At 41.1% G+C, this 22,546-nt stretch overlaps 1 protein-coding gene across 1 annotated transcript; it reads right to left on the bottom strand.

Moving 5' to 3' along the window:
* Window positions 1–4,767: 4,767 nt before the first annotated feature.
* On the bottom strand, window positions 4,768–13,215 carry LOC311486384 (hemicentin-1-like). The gene is made up of 5 exons (XM_084542206.1): window positions 13,083–13,215; window positions 10,761–11,084; window positions 10,121–10,159; window positions 9,250–9,528; window positions 4,768–5,635 (listed from the first exon to the last, which is right to left on the bottom strand). Exons 1-5 carry the CDS (start codon window positions 13,198–13,200, stop codon window positions 5,217–5,219), a joined length of 1,179 nt encoding a protein of 392 aa, XP_084398332.1. The 5' UTR covers window positions 13,201–13,215; the 3' UTR covers window positions 4,768–5,216.
* Between the last annotated feature and the right edge of the window lie 9,331 nt (window positions 13,216–22,546).

Here is a 22,546-nt window from a genome sequence, read left to right as displayed (position 1 = left end):
GGAGCTAACTAGCATCAGTCCTCAGTGTGGTCACGGTATAGCATCAATTAAGTAGAATTACCGACAGAAAAGGCTCCACTGAGCGTCCAGTCTCTCCAACAAACAAATACACTAAATCGTTCATGTAGACACGAAACTAAATCACACTTAACTTAAATAAATAAAGATTATTAAACTAAGTTTTAGAGGTGAGTTTCTGTCTCGCTCCGTCTCTTTCCTCTCGGCCCCACCCACCTGGTTACCAGGTAGGTTAACTTGAACATCACTAATTGGCTGTCCGTACCATTGACAAGGAAATGGTGCGTTCAGGGACCATGTTGACCATAGGACATTCTATACACTCAATGAACGGTCTCAAATACCTGTAATATATGTAATTTCCGTAATTTGAATTTTGGTAAATTCATGGCCGGCCGGTTTTCTCAGCATTACTCTAAGATATGTGAATAAAAACCATCACTGATATTTTTTCATGTTTTATTCAAACCTCTGGACACAAATAATAAAACCTGAAAATACACAAACGTATTAATAATTCAGTCAGCACTTAAAATAAAAACAACATTTCAAAATAAAAGTCTTAAGTCACATTCTATTCCACTTGAGCTCCAAAACATTGACATTGATTGACAGCAGAGCAGCAGCTTCCAGCTCAGAGAAGTCAGAGTCCGTGTGATAATAACTGGTGAATGAATGAACTACATGCAAACTGCAGGTCTGACCTCCAGGACAAGTTTAGACTCAGGGTCTGGATCCAGGAGACAGAGTCTTTTGTTCCACATTGATCATGAAGTTGAAGTCCTTGTTAATTTGGCTTCCTTTAGTCCTTCCTCTGGTTCTCTGTCTCATTGTTGATCATGTTTTAACAGCTTCATGATTTTCTGTGGCTCCTTCTTATTCATCCAGACACCAACAGTCTAAAACTGTCCAGTGGGAACTTTGACTCTGATCCGACTCAGAATAAAATCCTTCTGACGACAGAACAAGAGTCAAACTGAGCTGAATAATGAGACAACGATGACGGACAAGAAAACTAATGATCAGAATCTAAAAGTAGAAGAGTGACAGCAACATACGGCATGGATAAAGAAAAAGAAAAAAGTTCTCACTGGCTCCGTTTACATGGAAAGACCTTCTGATCAGAGACGGACTGTTTCCATGGAGACCAAATAAACAGGAAGCTTGTCCTCCATCTTTGTCTCCAGTCCTGAATTAATAGTTTCAACAACTGATTGTATTTTTATTCTTCTTTAATATTAATAGTGGAATACTAGAGTCCCTTGTACTGGATTAAAGAACCATAGTAATGTATATTAAGGTGCATGATTCATATGAAATGTTTGTTAAATATTAGAAGTTGTGTGTCTGATGATAAACAGCAGGGGGCGCTAATTCTCCACTCGCTGCCTTTAAACCACAGCAGGAGGAGAGGACAGAGATGGACGTCTCCTCACCACTTCTATATTATTCATCTTTATTTATTCACAGATTCTGTTGCAGTTTGTTTCTGACCAAGATTAGAATAAAAAATAAAACTAGATTTCATCGTCTTTGTGGAATTACTGGCGTTTCCTCTGCGTCCTTTAAATGTGAAAACTGAAGCTGATAAAAACACATGAACAGAAACACACGGATAAAGAGAGTCGAGCTGCCGAGACTGTTCAGAACATTTACTGGGATAATAATAATAATAATGATAATTAAGTGAATTTTACTTCTTAAAAAAATAAGGTGATGTAGTGGAATGTGGAGGACTTGTTTCTAGACACATGTTGGATCATCTTAAAGTAAAAAGCAGCATCCAAACTGTACCTTCCATTAGTTCTAAGCCTTTAGTTTAACTCAGTGAGAGCTGACATGTAAATGGAATAATTATTATGTATTGTTGTATTCATATGGAGGACTGTATGAATAAACTGGTTAAGGTACATGCACATTTACTTCACCTTGTTTATCCTTTAAAAGCAGATCTGAACTAGAAAACTGAAAGGAACACGTAAAGATCAGTCAAGACGTCCTGATTATCACCAAATGTTTCACTGAAACTCAAAGTGGTCCTCAGAGGAATAAAAGCAGACGAGGGGGAAACACACAAATCACTCAAGATCTGTCACCATCAGTGGTTGGCATCATAGGCTGTTGAGGTCCGTTCAGTTGATCAGCTTCAGGGTTGGCTGCAGAAAGAAAACACAATTATTTCCCCTGAGTTTCCTCTGACACAACATTTCTTTGTGTGTCTGACTCTAAAAATACAAATACAGAAAAAAAAACATGACTCTAAACATGAGATACAGACTATCATGAATATGTAAATTAACTAACCTTTATTACAGTTTAGACTGAGGATATCCTTCTTCACAAGTACAGCTAGAAGAACAATAACACCAACAAGAAGAACACTGACAACTGCCAGGGCAACAATCAATGTGGTAGATGATCCTGAAACAGAAGACATAAAGTTAATGTAACACTCCTACAGTTTGATGAACAGAAAGTTCCTCATCCTCAGAGAACACCACCATGTGTACATGCTCCTGAAATCTAAACTCTAGCAGTCAGTGCAGATTAAAAGCAGGCTCAGTGATGTTAGCATGGATCTAATGTCCAGTTTCCTCCTGCTTGGTTTCACAGCTAACAGCTTGCTTTAGGTTTTGGTGTCAGTAGTGAGGAGGCTGATGTTGTAGCATCCTCCTCTTTCTGAGACGTGTTGTTCATCAGTATGAAGGATGTTTGAATCTCTGTCCTGCCTCTCTACTTTAGGCTTTTCCATGTGACTTGTGCTTTTCCTCCTGCTGTGATCCTGACCTGATCTGAAAACATGTCTGACAGTCTGTCTGGAGGTTTTCTCCACCCTGAGCCGAGGCTGTGATGATGGACTCTGGACTACATCTCAGAAACATCTTCATCTGATCATGCTTCTTATTGGAGCTACTATTGATGAGCTTTGTTCACATCAAATCTTCTCCACTTAACAAGGTTCATGCTTCACTGAGCAGACTGAGACATCCAGTAACACTAACATGTTAACATCTGACTCCACTTTCTGCTGCAGCTCTGTTACAACCACGACTGTCAGTGCTGGAGACAAACTAAGTACAATTACTCAACTACTTAAAGTACAGTTTAAAGATACTAACAATTACAATTTATACTCATTTATACTTTAATTTACCACATTTAGAATACTTTTTAATTATACTTCAAGTTAGTTTTGTTCATTCTTATTTGTTAAGGTGACTTTATTTTATTTATTTGTACTTTTACTTCAGTAAAGTATCTGAGTACTTCCTCCTCCACAGATTTAAATCATGAAGTGTTTCTTGGTGCTGGGTCAGCAGGAGCCTCTTCAAGCTCTAAATACACTTTGAACTCATTAATAAAAAACATTTACGTTCAGATTCTTTCATTCATGTCAATAAATAAAAGTTATTCAGAGATTCAGATTTAACCCACAATGATTTTACTATAACATAATGTATAAAGTATGAAGTAATTAAAGGTTGATTTAATAAAGTAAATATTCATATTGAAATATCAGCAACAACAGAAATTATATTCTAAACGTAACCTTTTTAAAATGAATTAAGATTTCCCTGAAAACAAAATCTATCAGCTCCATGAAAGCGGCCATCTTGGAAATGGCTGCCAAAAGCTACTGAATGCACAGCCTGGATAAATCCACTAGGGGGCAGATAACAAGTTTCCTCATTGTTTCCAACAGGTTTTTCAGTGAAGTATTGATCATGTTGGTGGAGCAGAGGTCTCAGAAACTGGTTCTAGGGTCAAACTGAGTTATTAACTTCAGATCAATAAACAGAGAGAGTTGTTTCATCTACAGGAGAAGAATCTAAGTTCAGTCTTTTTACACTTTTCTATAATTCTATGTTTTATTATTCTGTCCACATGTGACTGTAAAATCAGCTGTTTATCACAATCTGCTGTGGTATCTGAGCTACAGTCTGATTCTGATATCAAACAGCAGCTGTGATTGGTTCAATCAGTCTACAGGCTTTAATGACCAGAACAGTGTTTAATACAAATCAGAGTCAGACTCTTTATAGTTTTGTCAGTTTTCACTTTAGTTTCCAGTCAGTTTATTCAACTTTAGTTTTTATTTGTTCTCTAATAGTTTCATGCTGCATTGAGTCCATGTGAAGCGGCGTCCTCTTGTGCTATTAACAACCTTGGAGCTGGACGTTTTCTGTGAGGTCCACGTTCACCAGTTGTGATGTGTTTGATAATTATATATTCATTTATAGATTGTAATTTAGTCGTGTAGAGTTTTAACTTTATAATATGTCTGAGGATAATGTTGATATTCACAACGGCCTCATCCTTTTAATATGACTTTAACATTTCCTACATTAAGTGACCTAGTTGTTAGCTTGCTAACTGTCAGCCTCTGTGGCTGCTAGATGCCAACGGTTGCCTAGCAACAGTGTTCTCAGGACTTACAGCTGATGGTACCACTTGAGAACCAAACATTAAATAAACACAACTTGTAATTTGAGTTTCATTTGAAGGCAGCGTTAGTTTTTTCTCTCATGGAGGAAACTGACTCTCAGTCTCAGTGAAGAGATGAACCAGTGGCTCCTGATGATGGTTGTGGAGAAACATTGAAACTAACTCAACACATTTCCTGTCTGTTTTTATCTGACTTTAGTTGTTTTAGTAGAAAATATTCTTTCAGTTAGTTTTAGTTCATTTCTAAAGTCTAATATTTATTTCAGTTTTTATATTTGTTATTTAAAACCTTGATGAGAATATGAACAGACAGTTTTCATTTTTATCTCCTGTGTTTTTCTTTAGTTGTGTTTGGAATCAACCAACACTCTGCTGCAGTCAATGAAGCAGCTGTTCATGTTTGTCATCCAGGACCTTCACTGTAATATAATGAATCACAGGTTAACCATTAATAACTGAAGGTTGCTGCCTCCTTATCACATATTTAGAGTGAGAGTACGTTCCTGTAATAAAAGAATTAAGTCTGATCTTCATGTAGTTTGTAGTGTGACTCCTGGGTGAGCTGGCTGCTGTAAAGCTCTCTGTGTCTCTATCTAATCAAACTCCAGATAATTAGAGCTCCACAGAGACTCTGCAGCTTTTTTAGTTTCACTGTTGGAACAGAAATGTTTCTGATTCTGATGAGTTCAGTCTCTAAATCTTCATGTGGTGTTTTTATGTCTCAGCAGCTGTTTATAAATCTATCACAGCTTCTAGTTCTTCCTCTTATCTCTGCAGACACACGTCAATGAATCTAAGAGACTCAGTTTAAATCTGACTGTAGGTAAACATTTTATGTCTGAATCACAGTTTAACATTTCTGAAGACGTGTCATATGAAGGAGAAAACTTACCATGAACAGGTACATATGTCTCAGTATAAACCTCATGGCTGATTTCCTCTTGTGTAGATACACAGCGATAGTTGTCAGTCTTGGTCACAGTAGCTTTGAGGATGATGTTGTAGCTGCCTTCATTTTCTGTGACCTCTGGTTCTTTAGCAGGAAGGATGTTTCCAGCACTGTCCTTCCAGACTACTTTAGGTTTTGGAGAAGCACCTTGAACTTCACACTGCAGCAACACTCCTTCATTAGTTTCTTGAAGTGTTGTGACAGACGGCTTAGAAGCTGCACCTGTCAACACAAACAACAACTTATGAGAAGCACAATATTAGACCTATAAGTGAGTGGCCAGTTCATTAGGTACACTAGTGAATATATTCTAACAGTCCTGATCTAAATCCTCCTTCTAATGTTCTGATGTTCAGTAATGGTTGAAACAGCGTCAGAAAGGTGCTGATTCACCTGGATGATCTAGAGCAGGACTGTTGGATTACAATGCATTTGTTTTTACTGGTGTACCTAATAAAGTGGCAAGTGAGTGTATAACTCAGTGATGTCCTGTTTTTATCTCCTCTCTGCTTGTTTATGAGGCTTACAACATATTGAAGAGAAACTCAGTAAAACATCAGGATATAAAAGCAGCACATAATTACAGCTGATTCATCTCAGCAGTGTTTGATTTCAACTTTAAAGCAGATTTAACTCCAGATTTAGAAACTCATCACCACAGTAAACACTATTTCTGACTCATATCAGAACATGAACACATTTACATTGAAGGCGTTTGATCAACCTTTAAATGTCTTTAAATCAAAGCTGATGTCTGACATGTTGACAATAGTTTGAGGACTTCTTTTATTGTCAGGACTGAATCATGTCAGTGACACATACACTTAGTGTCAAATTATTAGGTACACCTGCACCATTAACATCTAATCTGCTCCAATACAACTGCTGTGTTGATAAACTCTACTACTGTGATGTCTCTAATGTCACTGAGTTCTTCTCATCAACTACTTCAACTCTGTACTGGATCAGTTCACATCAGTGGCAGATATTTAGTCCATCCTCTGTTCCACCTTCAGCTATGTTGGACATGATTCTGGAACAGATGGTTTTGTCATTAGTAGGTGGAGATACAGTATGTCCAACATCAGAGCTCCATGTGAGAATCTGATCCAGCTCCAACCTCACTACAGGACACTGGTTGCTAGGCAACCCACCACCAAACGCTCCTTCAGGAAATGGTGGCCTGAGGTAGAGGAAGCTCTGAAGGACTGCTTCCAGAGGACTTTTAAGGACGGAGACCAGGAGGAGCTGAAGCGTGTGCAGCTGGAACTCAAGGTCCGGCTGAAAGAGGTGAAGGAGAAATACAGAGCTAAGGTGGAGCAGAAGTTGAAGGATGGATGCACTAAAGAGGTGTGGGACGACATGGAGACCATCACCAGCTGTAGCTCCAAGAAGAGGAGCACTGTGGAGGGGGGTGAGGAGAGGGGCTACCAGTTCAATTAGTTTTTAACAGGTTCTACTGTCCTGCCCCCTCTACTGCCTCATCCTCACCATCACCCCCACCTTCCACAGTCACTGCTGCAGACAGCTGGCTTGTAGCCACCCCTCACACCACCACCACCATCACTTCAGCTCAGGTGAGCAGACAGCTAAGGAGGCTCCATCCCAGAAAAGCAGCCGGCCCAGACTGAGTGTCCCCACAATTACTTAAGGTCTGTGCTTCTGAGCTGGTTGAGCCCCTTCAGCATGTATTTAACCTGAGCCTACACCTTAGGAGGGTCCCCCTGCAGTGGAAGACATCCTGCATCATCCCTGTCCCTAAGAAGTCAAACCCGAGGGAGATGAATGACTACAGACCGGTCGCCCTGACATCCAGCATCATGAAGACCATGGAGAGGCTGCTACTCCATCACATCAGGCCCCAGGTCCACCACGCTCTAGACCCACTGCAGTCTGGGTACCAGGAGAAGGTGGAGGTGGAGGACACCATCCTCTACCTGCTCCATCAGACTCTCTCACACTTGGACAGGGGGAATGCTGCTGTGAGGATCATTCAACACCATCCAGCCCCTGTTACTGAGAGACAAGCTGATAGAGATGGGAGTGGACTCACACCTCACTTCCTGGATAGTGGACTATCTCACTGGGAGACCTCAGTATGTCAGGTTGGAGAACTATCGTCAGCAGCACTGGAGCACCTCAGGGGACTGTGCTCTCCTCTGTCCTATTCACCCTGTACACCTCAGACTTTAAGTACAACACAGAGTCATGTCATATGCAGAAGTTCTCAGATGATACTGTAGTTGTGTATCAGGGATGGACAGGAGCAGGAGGACAAGAATCTAGTGAACAACTTGGTCTCATGGTGCAGAGAGAACCACCTTCAGATCAATCCAGCTAAAACCAAGGAGATGGTAGTGGATTTCTGGAGGTCCAGGCTCCACCTGCAGCCTGTAACCATCAACAGGGAGTGTGTAGAGGTGGTTCAGACCTAGAAGTACCTGGGTCTACATCTGGATCACAAACTGGACTGGTGGGCTAACATAGACTCAGTCTACAACAAAGGTCAGAGCCGTCTCTAGTTCCTCAGGAGGCTAAGGTGGTTTAATATCTGCAGGAAGCTGCTGGACATGTTCTACCAGACTATCGTTGCCAGTGTCCTCTTCTACGCTGTGGTGTCCTGGGGAGACAGCACTAAGAAGAAGGACACCTCACGGCTGGACAAGCTGATCCAGAAGGAGGACTCTGTGGTAGGGACAGAGCTGGAGTCCCTGACATCAGTGGTAGATGGAAGGACCTTGAACAAACTCCTAATATTTATTTCAGTTTTTATATTTGTTATTTAAAACCTTGATGAGAACATGAACAGACAGTTTTCATTTTGATTTCCTGTGTTTTTCTTTAGTTGTGTTTGGAATCAACCAACACTCTGCTGCAGTCAATGAAGCAGCTGTTCATGTTTGTCCTCCAGGACCTTCACTGTAATATAATGAACCACAGGTTAACCATTAATAACTGAAGGTTGCTGCCTCCTTATCACATATTTAGAGTGAGATTACGTTCCTATAAATCTATTACAGCTTCTAGTTCTTCCTCTTATATCTGCAGACAAACGTCAATGAAGCCTCAGAGTAACCCTTCTATATCTGAACCCCAGTTTGTTTTCAATTCAATCTGAACACAGAAATATTTATTTAAAATCTAACAAATGAAATATTTGAATTATCTGAATGTGGACTGTGTGTCTGTAGAAACAGGAAGAAACTTATCACTGAAATCCTCAGAGATTTTGACATAAACCTCATGGTTGATTTCCTCCTCCTTCATACACAGTGATAGAAGTTGGTCTTGGCATTTCAGTACCTGGTACTAACATGTTTAGAGTTAAAGTTCAGTCCTAGTTTTTAGTTTGAATAAAATCATGAATGACTGGAAGCTCCTTCATGTTGTTTGTTCTGTGATTCATGTGTGACCTGGTTGATTAAAGTCTCTGTCTAATCTCTAATTACAGTGATTAGAAACTAAAGCTGAACACCAGAACCTTCATGAAGACTAGATTTAGAGCAGGACTGTTATATTAGAATGAATTCACTGCTGTACCTAATGAACTGGCCACTGAGTCTATGTTGTACTACTGAGGTCACAGTCAGTCATGTGTTGTGTTGCTTTATCCTGAGTGGAGTTCTTAATAATCTGCTCCACTTATGTATTAATATGGGATGGCCACAACATTAGGAACACCTCTCAATACAATATAATCTAGTACAACACTAACTTCAACTATGACCTCAGTGTTAAATACATGTTTACACATTTCTGACAGCTTAACAACAAAAACATTATGAACTTTGTAAAAGTAGAAATTATGGGACACACTCAAATAAAATACTACTCACCATTTAAATTCACATGAGTCTCAGTATAAGTCTGATGACAGATTTCTTCTTGTTTTGATACACAGCGATAGTAGCCGGTCTTGGTCACAGTGGTCTTGAGGATAATGTTGTATTTTCCTTCACTTTCTGTGACTTGTGGTTCTTCAGCAGGAACTGTCTTGTTGTCACTGTCCAACCACTGAACTTCAGGTTTTGGAAAAACACCTTGAACTTTACACTGTAGCAGAGCCTGGTCATTTGTTTCAAGAAGATTTATGACAGACGGTTCTGGACATGAACCTGTGAACACAGAATAAACAACAGATTGAAAACAACACTTGACATATAACAGTAAAATGTTTTGGTTCATTCTTTCTGATTCTATATATGTGGATTATAATGTGTTTAGGAGTAAATAAAAACTCAATATATACCTGAACTGAACCTCTCAGCTTTGTTTGAACTGGATATTTGAACATTTTACAGATTTTATTTAACTAATAATAATACCCCGGTGCAAGCTGCAACTCAAACAACTATGCCACAGCTCACCCTAATTACATTTAAATGTTAATGTGTCTCCATCAGTGATACATGGAGATGTAAAGATCATCTGATTTGAACTTAGACAGCTACACCAGTTTAGAAAACCTTTATCAATATTAGTGCATCATAAATAAAGTATTGAGAATCATCCAGACGTCAAAAAATGTACTTTCTATAGTTTCAGGTCACTTCATTTCTATAAAACTATTTCCAAACCTTCTACATGATTAAAACTGGTCCAAACTAAAGAGATGTTGGTGTATAAATGTGTCCAATAATCAGTGATTAGTTCCATCACATCCAGGTGAGATCATTCATCAGTGACGTCATCACAATCAGGACTCACCTGCAATCTTTTCCTCTGTTCTGTCTTTTAAGATACAATCTAAAAGAGAAAAGAAAGAATATGTTAGAGTTGTTTGTGTGAAATCATCAACCTGACAGTAAATAAAACTGAGGACAAGAAAAGAAATGATCACTCTGTTTATTACAAAATATTTTATGATCAAAACACACAAAAAAGGCAAATTTACGACTAATGAAGCTTATATTATTTATGTGAATATGTAAATGGTAAATGACCTTGTTTTTATATAGTACTTTTCTACCTATTGGTACTCAAAGCTCTTTACACTCATAGACACATCTACCCATTCGTTCACACAAGCGCACACACACATTCACACACCAGTGCCAAACACTGGGAGCAACTGGGGGTTCAGTGTCTTGATCAAGGACACTTCAGCATATGGCACATTCCAGGGATCAAACCGCTAACCCTCTGGTTCGTTGACAACTCGCTCTACCTACTGAGACACAGCCGCAAAAGGTGTTGTGCAGCCTGTCAATGAGGCAGGACCTGGACCATGTTAGATGTGTCATTGTGACTGTTTGATGATGATTTGACTTGAGTCCATCTGGGACACATGAACCAGTCGCTTCTGGAAATAATCAGGAGTCTTTAACTGTTTCATGGAAATACTCACCAACAATGAGCTCAATGATGGATCTTATCTCTGGCTGATGATGAGGAAAAATACAGCTGTAACTTCCACTGTCTTTCACCTTTGATTTCCTGATAACTATGGAGGCGTTACCAGACTGCAGTTGATCTTCAAAATGAAAGACTCGACCTTTGAACTGTGGATCTTGACCTGTACGACCGTTATTATAATGACTGCCTGCACTGTAGAAGAACACCTCCTTCTGATCATCTTTCTTCCAGTCAAAGGTCTCAGACCTAATGTTGGTAGAGTCTAAGGAACAGGGTAAAATGACATCCTCATCTTCTTTCACTCTCATCTTGATGACTGGAAGACAAAAACATTTATTGTATTAATCAGTGTGTTCACATCCAGAGTGATCAGTCAGTAACACAGTTTACATGTTTCACCAGCAACGTTATTCATTCATTCATTCATCTATTATAGCAGCTTGTTCCTGTTAACGGTCGCGGGGTCTGCTGGAGCCTGTCCCAGCTGTCGTCGGGCGAGAGGCGGGGTCCACGCTGGACAGGTCTCCAGTCTATCACAGGGCTAACACAGAGAGACACTCACACCTACGGTCAATTTAGAATCAATGAACCTAACCAGCATGTCTTTGGATGGTGGGAGGAAGCTGGAGAACCTGGAGAGAACTCACGCAGACACAAGGAGAACATGCAAACTACACAGAGAGAGGAACCAGTCGGCCCATGGATTAGAACCGGTGACCTTCTCGCTGTGAGGCATCAGTGCTAACCACCTCGCCACTGTCCACCAACGTTATTGGGTTTTCTATTAGAATATTACAAATATTTGACTATTATTATATTTCACTATATAAATCATATGAGTGTTCAGTTAACAACTGGACAACAGCTTCATTAAATGTTCATCTGGTTTGAATTAACTGGATTCTCCTTGTGTTAACTGGTATTTGCTGTGTGAGTTGATTCCACCAGTCACCACTAGATGGCAGAACACAAGATTTCTCCTGAAGCTACAAACTAAACCTTACTTCTTAACTTGAATCTGTCTCAATCACAGAACTTCATAGCTTGTAAATAAGAAAGCTTTAAACTCCAGAAATGCTTCTCCATCCCACCTTAAACACAGCTCCAGCTGATTCATAATGTTGGAAGCTGCTTGATATTAATACCTGCTGAGTTTTCAGCCTGTTACACTTCTACCAAGGTGGACAGAGACATCAATGAATGCAGGTGTAACCCCTGACCTCAGCCCAGGTACAGGAGCAGAGTACAGTAATCTCTCTAGGAACCTGTTGGTATGACAGCTCTTCTACCAGATAATCATCCAGACAAGTTGGAACTACACTAACAGGTATTTATGCTTGGATCAGAAATAACAACTATTAGTGTGTGGGAGGAAAAGAAGGAGGAGGAAGCTCATTCAAGACAAACAGAAACAAGTGTAAACTCCAAACATCACTCTGTCATGTAAACTAGTCGGCACGCTAAAACGATCACTACGTCTTGACTTGATGAACTTCTGTGTCAGTATCAGCTTCATGTCAAACATGGTGTCAACCCTTTAATCTGAAGCTTTTTATTAAATCTCCACATGTTAAAAATCAAACTTCCATCAAACTGAACAACGTGGGCTCTGTGGCTGGAATCCAATAAATCTGTGTCTCCATCAGCAGAACAGAGAGACATCTGAAAAAGTGACATTTATACTTCCACTAAATCAAATCATCATCCTTCTAACATCCTGATAACAACCAGTCACTGATGTTATTGAACCTGATCTAAAGAAATCTGCAACTGCACCAAAGTTGATGCATCACAACAATGAGCATGTAGCACACTCTGCATCCTCCTGAAATGACAGAGGCTTTAAGAACAGATAAAGGGACCTCCAGGGTGGAAAGGGTTAAACACCGTCCAAAGACATGCTGGTTAGGTTCATTGATTCTAAACTGGCCGTAGGTGTGAGTGTCTCTCTGTGTTAGCCCTGTGATAGACTGGAGACCTGTCCAGGGTGGGATAGGCTCCAGCCCCGCCACCACCCTCCAGAGGAGGCGCAGTTACACAAAATGAATGAATGAATGAATGAATGAATCATATTACTACGTAGCGTAAACGTTGCGCACTTTTCATTCCCGTAAATAGAGGCGCATCCGGAGGACGCAGCGCAGTCCCACCCAGTGTTAAACACACATCAGATCAGAACAAACATCCAAACCCTGATCATGTCGATCAGAGCTAAATGCGGAAGTAGCAGGTGCAGGTGCTGCCGTCATCCAGAGCTACTCACTAAACTAACAGAATAACTGATCTGAAAGATCCACAGTCCGCTCATTTAAACCAATCAAAAGGATTTTCTCACCTTCGTCACCAAACGTTGTTCCAGAGCAGATCAGGAGACAGAAACACACGAGAGGAAGAAGCTCCATCTCTGTCCAAGTCCTCTGAAGCTGAAACATCCCAACAGCAGTTCTCTGTTCCTAAAGACTCCTGAGGCCACTCCTCACAGCTCAGCCGACGCATCCACAACACTTTCGGTTTCCAGACTTGTGCGAGCAGCAACGCGCCACTTCCGGAAACGAATCCTTCAGAACAGAAGCTCCATTTCCAGAGAAATAAAACTCGATGACAGAGAAAGGTGAAAGGACTCAGGTTCAGGCTGATTCTGGTCGAGGTGAGGTTCTGGTGGAGGTAAAGTGTGCAGTGTGTAGCTGTGGAGAAAAGAGAACTAGTTCTCAGAATCCTCTTTCAGTCATTTCTGACTCGTCTGACCTGAGTCCTCAACACAAACAGGAACAATATCTCCACAATAAAAGCCTCATTCCCACAAATGAAAGGATGTTTCATGTGTGTCTATTAAAGGTCATCAGCTCACCTCTAGCCACCACAGCCTGAGAATGAAACCCAGCTGCTGAAGCCTCTAAGCTCAGATGAACTGACTGAACAGGAGGATTAAGGTTCAGTGTTCAGAGTTGACTTTGGCTCCAGACCAGAATAAACTAACTGTTGGGAGGATTTCCTTTGGGTCGAGTGGTTCATGTTGGAAAGCTGCTTCTGTCAAACTGTGATGAACCTGCTAAGGCTCCGTAGAGAACCAGTTTCCTCCACTTTGTGTGTCAGAGTGTATCTTAACACAGAGAGTATACACCTACACTGTTTAACTGTATTTGCCCTAACAGGACCTATTTAATGGTTTCTGATGTGTGGTCCTGACCCCAGCAACCTGCCCAGTGCTCATGTCTTACAGTCATCCTAAATCTACTGTGGGGTAAATAAAGGATTATCTGATTTTCTACTCATACATGTTGCTCCTCTACACTTTTACTTTGAAGGGCTGGCTTCCAGTGGGCCGTTGTCCAGGTTGGCCCACTTCCCAGCACTAACAGACTAAAGGACTGAATGGCCTAGTGTGTCTGCAGTGTTGTTGTCCTGATCTACAGCAGCTCTGAACTGAGGCTCACACACACCATGGATCCATGAAGAGCAGATTCCATCCACCATGCAGCCTTTCACTCTTCATAGAAGCTGGGACAGCTCTGGTTGGACCAGTTAGTTTCTGTCATGTCAGTGGAAGAAACATTTAGACTGAAGAGATATTATTTGTGCAGGACGACTAAAAGTCAACAGAGAGGAGCCAGGGTTTTTAGCTTTATCATCAGTTCCTGACTCTTTTAATGTGAAGAACAATGTGAAAGGCTTGTTCTGCATTCCAGCTTTTAACTTCACCTCCAAAGTTCAGACTGTTTCTCATAGTTTATCTATCAGTCTGATAATAATCAGACCTTTGGTTTGATTCTAATCAGAGATGAATCATTTTTAAGTGGTCTGATGTTCACCAGTCTGTATTTGATCTAACAAAAGGTGTGCTGCTACATGAACCTGTTCCAGGTCCCAGACTGTAGAACCCATATGTAGAGAAGATTTATGTCAAAAAGAGAAAGAATGAGACAAGTGACAAGAGCTTCTGTTCAATGCAGCTTCTCTCAGCAGACTGAGAAAATAAGCAGAGAGAGTCCATGAGAGAAACACTCTCTAATGTGACACTGCCCCCTGCTGGTAAAACTGAAACACTCCCAGTGTATCAGAAAGAAGTCTTGTAGTGTTACCAAGAGACAATAACTGACCATTATGGCTCATTATGAATATTTCTCTTTCAGAGGAACAATAAACACAATAAAATAAACCAACATTTTATTACATAATATATGACCATACATTTAGTGTGCGTCACACACCTGTCCTTGCAGTGATCTGATGGGACAGACCATCCAGCCTCTTGTTTTTCAATAAAAAGAAAAGTGTTGTCAGAAATGGTCCTCCAGCATAGAAAAGGAGGCCTTCTAATGCTTCTAATGGCTCTAGAGCAGGGCTGTCAAACTCAGTTTAGTTTAGCTGGAGAACAGAGTTTCTAACATACTGAGCATGAGCAGTAGAGGAGTAGATGATGATTCATGAAGGGTCTCTGTGGATATTTGTTTCTAACACTGAACCATGAAACTGGATCCCAGCAGACTGCAGCTGCAGAGAAGGAAACCGTGACCTCTGCTGAGTGTTTCTTTAAAACACTTGAGACAGACTAGCAGACCTCCAGGAGTCTGCAGGAGTCATTTGGAGGATCACAGCAATAATCTGTTTGTCCAGATCTTTGCTGATTGAATCCTGTGCAGTTCTTGGGCATCGAGCAGTAAAACTGTAAAGTGAGAATGATTTTAGCTGGACTATTTTAAGGTTTGCAGCACTGGGACTAAACTTCCCTGAGAATCTCCAGGTTTTAAATATTTCTCCAGCATCAGAGTAAGTCAGTGATATTTGTCAGTACATCCAACAGTACACAGCAAAGAATGAACAACAGATAGAAAACAGGACTCATGTTGCTGCCTGCAGAGCTGCTCACTGTATCCATGGCAACGCTGGACGCTTCTGTTCAAAGTAATGGAAATGTATTGATTTTATAATTTGTTGGAAAATAATAATCGTTATTTTAACATTCTAGCTCGTGTTCGTGACATTAAACTTCTCAGATCTAACGTGCTTTTATTTTGAAGAAAACATAAACGAGAGTAAACAGTAGTGATGTTCGATATCATCGATTTGAACAGATTATATATGAAGTTCAATCTTTTAAAAACAAATGAATATAATTGTCAAGGCTGTCGGTTGGAATTGGACACAAAGATTCAGACACTGACCACGAATCCAGAGGTTGTGGTGATTACACCAGTTTATTGCCTAGACAGAGATAGCAGGTGGGAACAGATTTGTGCGACGATGGAGATGGGTAGAACCAGGTTGGTGGGGATGCGTGGTAACTGGGGCAGGTATGTTGAGAGGGAGGCTGGCGGACTGGCAGAGCTGGGGCAGGCTTCCAGAGAGAGTACACGGTGGAGCAGGAGAGTTGATGATTCAAGGAGCTGAAGACAGAGAAGACAACAATAAGTAAAGGCAACAGACTAGAGGTATTCACAACTAAAGACTTGAGCCACAGCACAATACCACTAAGGTAAGTAGACAATCCAGCAACAAGTGGAGGACTGAACCAGGATTTTATGGACAAGGGGAGTAGATGACTGATGAGGGTCCATTACTTGCAGGTGTGCAGTGGCTCCAGGTCTGCCCAGCTCCAGACCAACCTCCAGAGAGAAGAACACAGAGAGACAGACACACCAACCAAGGAAGCATGGCAATGGCAGAAAAAGATGGACATATCCAAAATAATTCTTATTAAAAACAAACCTTAACGGGGCCCTGTAGCTTTATATCATCTCAAATCAAACCAGCAGGGGGTTTGGTACTTGCTCAGTGCAGCTCAGACATGGACATAGTGGGGATTGTTAATCCTGATGCAGCACAGGTCAGGGATGAAAGATCGGTTTGACGAGCACGACAAAAGTAGAACATTTACACCTGGTGACAAGGTTTTAGTGTTGCTTCAGATCCCTGGGTCTAGCTTGGAAGCTCAACATACTGGACCTCATGTTGTGCAATAAAATGTTGGTGACAGAGATCTGGTCCACTCCAGGTCATCAATGCAGATCTCGTCTCTGTCTTGTCAACATGTTGAAGCCGTACTGTGACAGGGAACATGTACAAGTAAAGCCTCAAGCTGAGACAGAGGAAGTTAATGTGTCCAGTGCTGAAGTGACCTCTCCTTGTGTTAGCCTGGTAGTAGAGAGGGTTCAGAGGAGCTGTCCAGGGCTGAAGTTAGTGACTGTGAAACGGTGAAGATCGCTTCAGTACAGGTTTCACAAAAGTGACTGATGTGACAAAACCTGATAGTTATCCACTTTCATGGATGGAGGACTGAGTTGATCGTGTTGGAGCAGCCAAATTGATTACAAAGTTAGACTTGTTAAAGGGATACTGGCAAGTCCCACTGACTGAGCAGGAGAAGGCAGCGCCTTCATTTCACCAGCCCTTCAAGTTAGCTGTGGATGCTAGCGATAGCAGGGTTGGTGCTGTCCTCCTACATAATAACCTATGAATAATGAGAACTTCAAATGTTTCCCTCTGTTCCCTCTCGTTAAAAAAAAATAAAAAAAAAAACATTATGAAAATGTTTACATTTAATGAATTATCCTTTTACAACAACATCAGATCACAGATGGTTGAACCAGTTGATACATTTACAAGGCAGGGGGAGAACTTTAACCTTTAACCTTTAACCTTAGTAGCTCCCACTTTTAACGGTGGTCAGGATTACTACACAGATGTAGAACTGTATATAAAAACATATGTATAACTACATATAGTTCTACATGTGTGTAGTAATCCTGACCACCTGAACTGACTCACCACACCATAAAAAGTGGGAGTTGTTAAGGTTAAAGGTTAAAGTTCTCCCCCTGCCTTGTAAATGTATAAAATATGTACATAAAAAACATTCATTAATACACAGGATTAGATGTTACAATCCCTTGTGCCAAAACACATTTAGAGGCCCTGTCCAACTGAGAAACCCTAACAAACCTACAGTCATGTGATATGACGCTTAACCTACAATCTAAATGAACTAAGTAAATGCTGCTGGCTTGTATGGCCCACTCAGCAGCTAACCATAGCTACCAAGCAACATGAAGACATCAGGAACCTGGCCTAAACAACAGCAGTATGCAGCATGTCATTGGGGTTTTCAAGTGGGCACCTCCCTTCACCGATGTTTCCTTAAGTTAGGCCCACGACACCTCGAGAAGGCTTAACAGTGACTTCCAGCGTCCTGGAGTCACCCCCCTCCACACTGCCACTGCACAACCCCGTTTTTCTCAACATTTCTCCCCATTAATATTAGACAACAACTAATATATTTCAATAATTAGCCTAGTCCTTTTATGAACCACGACACAAACAAATCTACCGTAGTTCGCGCCAGTGATGTGGACTGAACCACGAACCAATCGACCACATCTATAATGATTTGTAAACACACTAAAGTCACGCAGCCATCCTTACCTTTAGCTAGCTCCCCAGCTAGCATGCTTCCTACGTGTCCAGAGCCACTCACTCGCTCACACTTTTTCCACATATGCCCAGCTCGCTCAGAAGAGCAATCGCTGATTTTGCTACAAATCCACGGCAGCCCACTTCTACCGGGCGGACATAATCCCTCCATCCATTCTGCTCTCCGTCTGCTGCTAACTCTGCATACTTAGCTCTCTTAGCTCCTCAACTCTATCTTCCCACGGGACAGTGAGTTCTATGAAATCTACTTTCTCTGGCTCAGACCACAACAGCAGATCTGGAACAAATCAAATCTCCATTTCTCCTGCGCTGCCACATCTTTTATCTATTTATTTGAATGTTTCCATTTTCTACACATATTAAACACGAGTGGAAGAAGCTCCACAGCTGTCCCAGTCCTCCGAGGATCAAACATGACTTTAACACCACTGACCAACATGAGCGACTCTGTCCTGACAGCCCCAACACACTCACCTGGAGACACTGGAAACACTTCCGGTGGAGACCTTCACAATAAAAGCTCCAGGAACGTGACAAGAGGATTTGGAATAAAAACTCCTCCTACTTTATCTTCACACGTTTAATCTAAATCTGTGTGAGGAGAAAAGAAATGATTGAAGGTTTATCTGGATATTTAATGAGTGGATATGTTTTCACTAATAACAGACAACAGGGAGTAGAAATCTTATTTAAAAAACACAATCTCTGTTCCATTCAAAATGTTTCTTCTTTAATTAAAAACCAACTGCTGCCAAACAGGAATCATCTCAGAGTTGAATCACTTCTGTTTCTATCATCACACAAAAAACATCCAGAACAGTCACTTTGACATTTTCATGTTTATTTAAATGTCTTGATAGAAATAATAAAGCACAGCGTGAAGCTACATGATAATCAGCAAGAGCATCATCAGTTGTTAACATTAGAGCTTCAAGACTGTAAGAAATGATTTGGCACATTATTGACTTTTATTCAGCAATAATTGATTAATGATGGCAATAAAAACAGATTTAGCTGATCCTCTAAATAAAAACATACCTCATATATATATTCAAATATGACAGTCAACAAGAGCATAGATGTTCTGTTTGGAACTGTACATGAGAGACTCATGTTAATTCCTAGACGCTGGATTAACCTCCACATATTTACAGCAGCGTTTATCAAGGAGCTCAGTCTGGATGAAATCAACCAAAGCAAGAAACCAAGAGAAACAACTTCAAACATCATCAGCAGAAACAAACTTCTGTCGATAACTTTGAAACTTTAAAACCTGAACTTTAAAGTTTTATGAATGAGAACAAAAGATATGTCAATGAATATGTTCAATGGTCCTCATAAGAATAAAAACAAACTAAAGTGAAACATAGAAATCATCAGATGACTTATTGGTTCAGCTGTCGACCCTCCTGTTCATTCAGTGGATGAGTTTCTTTTTCTTAATACCTGCTATATCTGCCTGCAGGAAAGAAAAGACAGATATCCAGTTAGTTCATATATGTTTGGACACTGACACATGTTTTATTTGTTTAATTGTCTATTAAAACATATTCATGTTATACTTCTATAATGAACACTGGCTTAATGTACGGACAGACAGTGACTCCAATTGGGATGTTAACAAAAATTAAGTCTGTGAAGAGTCTCGTCATCCAGGTCATGGTATATTGAACAGAAAACTAAAACAAAGACAAGAGGATGAGAGGTGAAAGGTCTTCAAGATACAAAGACGTTTATGTCACCTCAAAGTGTTTTCGTAGCAGAAATCTAGTCTAACTAGTTTTCAGAGGACCTCAGATTAAAAACAGACGCTGGATTAACCTCCACATATTTACAGCAGCATTTATCAAGGAGCTCGGTCTGCATCTGGACCAGGAAGGCTTGTCATCATTGATGGACCAATGAATTCTGAATTCTACCAGTGAACTCTAAAAGAAAATGTCAGGACATCTGTCCATGAGCTCAATGTGAAGAGAAACTGGGTCATGCAGCAAGACAACGAGAACCAAGAACACAAGTGGTTCTACAAAAGAACGGTTAAAGAAGAACAAGATGAATGTTTAGGAACGGCCAAGTCAAAGTCCTGACCTTAATCCAATAGAAATGTTGTGGAAGGACCTGAAGCAAGCAGTTGATGTGAGGAAACCCACCAACATCTCAGAACTGAAGTGGTTCTGTTCTGAGGAATGGGCTAAAATTCCTCCAAGTTGCTGTAGACCACTGATCAGCTGTTACCAGAAACATTTAGTTACAAGGAGGTCACAGCAGATACTGGAAACAAGGAGGACATGATATGTAATATTGGCTCATTTTAGTCTAATCTTTCCATTTCATTTGTTTGATTGGCTTCTCTTTGTCTACTTTGTTGGGATCTGAACCTGGTGGTGAGCTTCCATGCATAATCAAGTTAACCACATGGCTGTCTTTGTCTTGGAGACAAAGGGAAGCCCTGGAAACCCCAAGTCCCACAATCCTCCAGGTGTGAAAACTTACCAAGCAGCTCACTGGCTGACAGTGGCATGTGACCTCTGAGGTCATCAGGTCATATAAAATGCGCTGTTTTGCCAGTGTTCTCTCTCTTATTCTCTTACCCTCCTACCCTCTACAACTCCACACCTCCACGTGGAGACCCCCCAGCCGCTCGGCTGTAGCTGGGTGCCAGGCCTGTTCTCCTTACAGCAGCGAAGCGAGATCCTGCTGAGGAATCTACACCAGGTCTTTTAGCCAACAAACAGAAGGTTTGCAGGCTAAACTCCCAAACAACAGGAGCCACACGGCTAGTTAGCACCGAGCTGCTAACAAGCCACTTCAAAGGACTTCAAGGAGCGGCCGGTTTCCCTCCAACGTCTGCCATCAGGAACACACAGCAAGGACTACAACTTTTCCCAGTTTGGCCTTCCATCAGGAACTGCCAGCTAAAGGAGCAACACACCAGAAATTGACTTTTCACCAAATCTGGTAGTATGACCTGGGCCTAGTCAAGCTAAGCTAAGCTAGAGTTAGAAATGTTGATTTGATGTGATATTTGTTTATATTGAGTTGTTTATAGTATAGTGGTTTGATGTTAGTTAGATTATGCAACACATAGACTCAGGGTCTTGCATGCTAAACTAACCTCTCTTCCTCTAACCTGGCACCTCATAAAACGCTTATCACATTCCACACATCTACTGGCCAGCACATGGTCTGAGTGTCTCCACTCAGCAGCCATTGTTTCCTTTGTGTTCAAGACATCAAGGCCCCAGCGGCCATCTTGGCACGCCCACAACCGGCGGCCATCTTGGTACGCCCACAACTGGCGGCCATCTTGACACACCCACAACCAGCGGCCATTTTGGCACGCACGCGCACACACACACACACACACACACACACACACACACACACACACACACACACACACCTTTATAGAGTAGACTGTAGTTAGAATGTATGTTTACTTTTATTCTTGTTAATAAATGTCTTTTAAACATACCTGTCTGTTTAATGTTGCACAAGAGTGAATATTGCCAACCTCTACACTGCCAAGAACTCCAAATTCCTTCAACTTTAACTAGTTGTTAATGTGGTAATTATGGTTATAGTTATTAAGTTAATTATTAATCCGAACTCCGAATTGACAATTTAGTATAATTTATGAGACTGTTTTGATTAATTGGCTATCTTTTCCCTTCCTAGAAGGGTGGTGCCCCGAGGTGATCTAGTAATTCAGATCCAATTATTTAATAATAAATAATTATTTTTGATAATTATTAATTATTCATGATAGCCAAACCCCAATACTGAGTGCCTTAGTACCAGGCCCAACAACTTTCAGGACTTCAGGATACAGTAAGTGGTAATGTATGTACTTAATGACAGGAGGGGAGTCAAGCCCCCCAGAGCAAGCCTCTAGATCTCAGCTAACAGCCTGACCCTCAGCTCTGAATCCTCCACCAGCATTTCCTGCCTCAGCTCTACGAGCCCTTTGATAAGTGAAGACTGCTGAAGCCCAGATTTGTCACTTTAGCTGATAAAACCTTTGTCTGTATAGTCATCACATTAGAAAATGGTTCTGGGACAGCTGCAAGACATGGTCGACACTCAACTGGACTCTCTCCAGTTCGCCTACCAGCCACGACTTGGAGTAGAGGATGCCATCATCTTCCTGCTCAACCGTGCATATGTTCACCTGGATAAACCGGCAAGCTCTGTGAGAGTCACATTCTTTGACTTTTCCAGTACTTTTAACACCATCAGGCCGACTCTTCTGGGTGACAAGCTCAAAGCTATGCAGGTTGATGCCCCCCTGGTGTCCTGGATTGTTGACTACCTCACTGGAAGACCACAGTATGTGTGGCTGCAACACGT

This window comes from Chelon labrosus (genome assembly GCF_963514085.1).
Source record: "Chelon labrosus genome assembly, chromosome: 4".
Taxonomy (NCBI): Eukaryota; Metazoa; Chordata; class Actinopteri; order Mugiliformes; family Mugilidae; genus Chelon; species Chelon labrosus.
The sequence above is the reverse complement of the archived record's forward strand: the minus strand, read 5'-3'. Positions and strand labels throughout refer to the sequence as shown.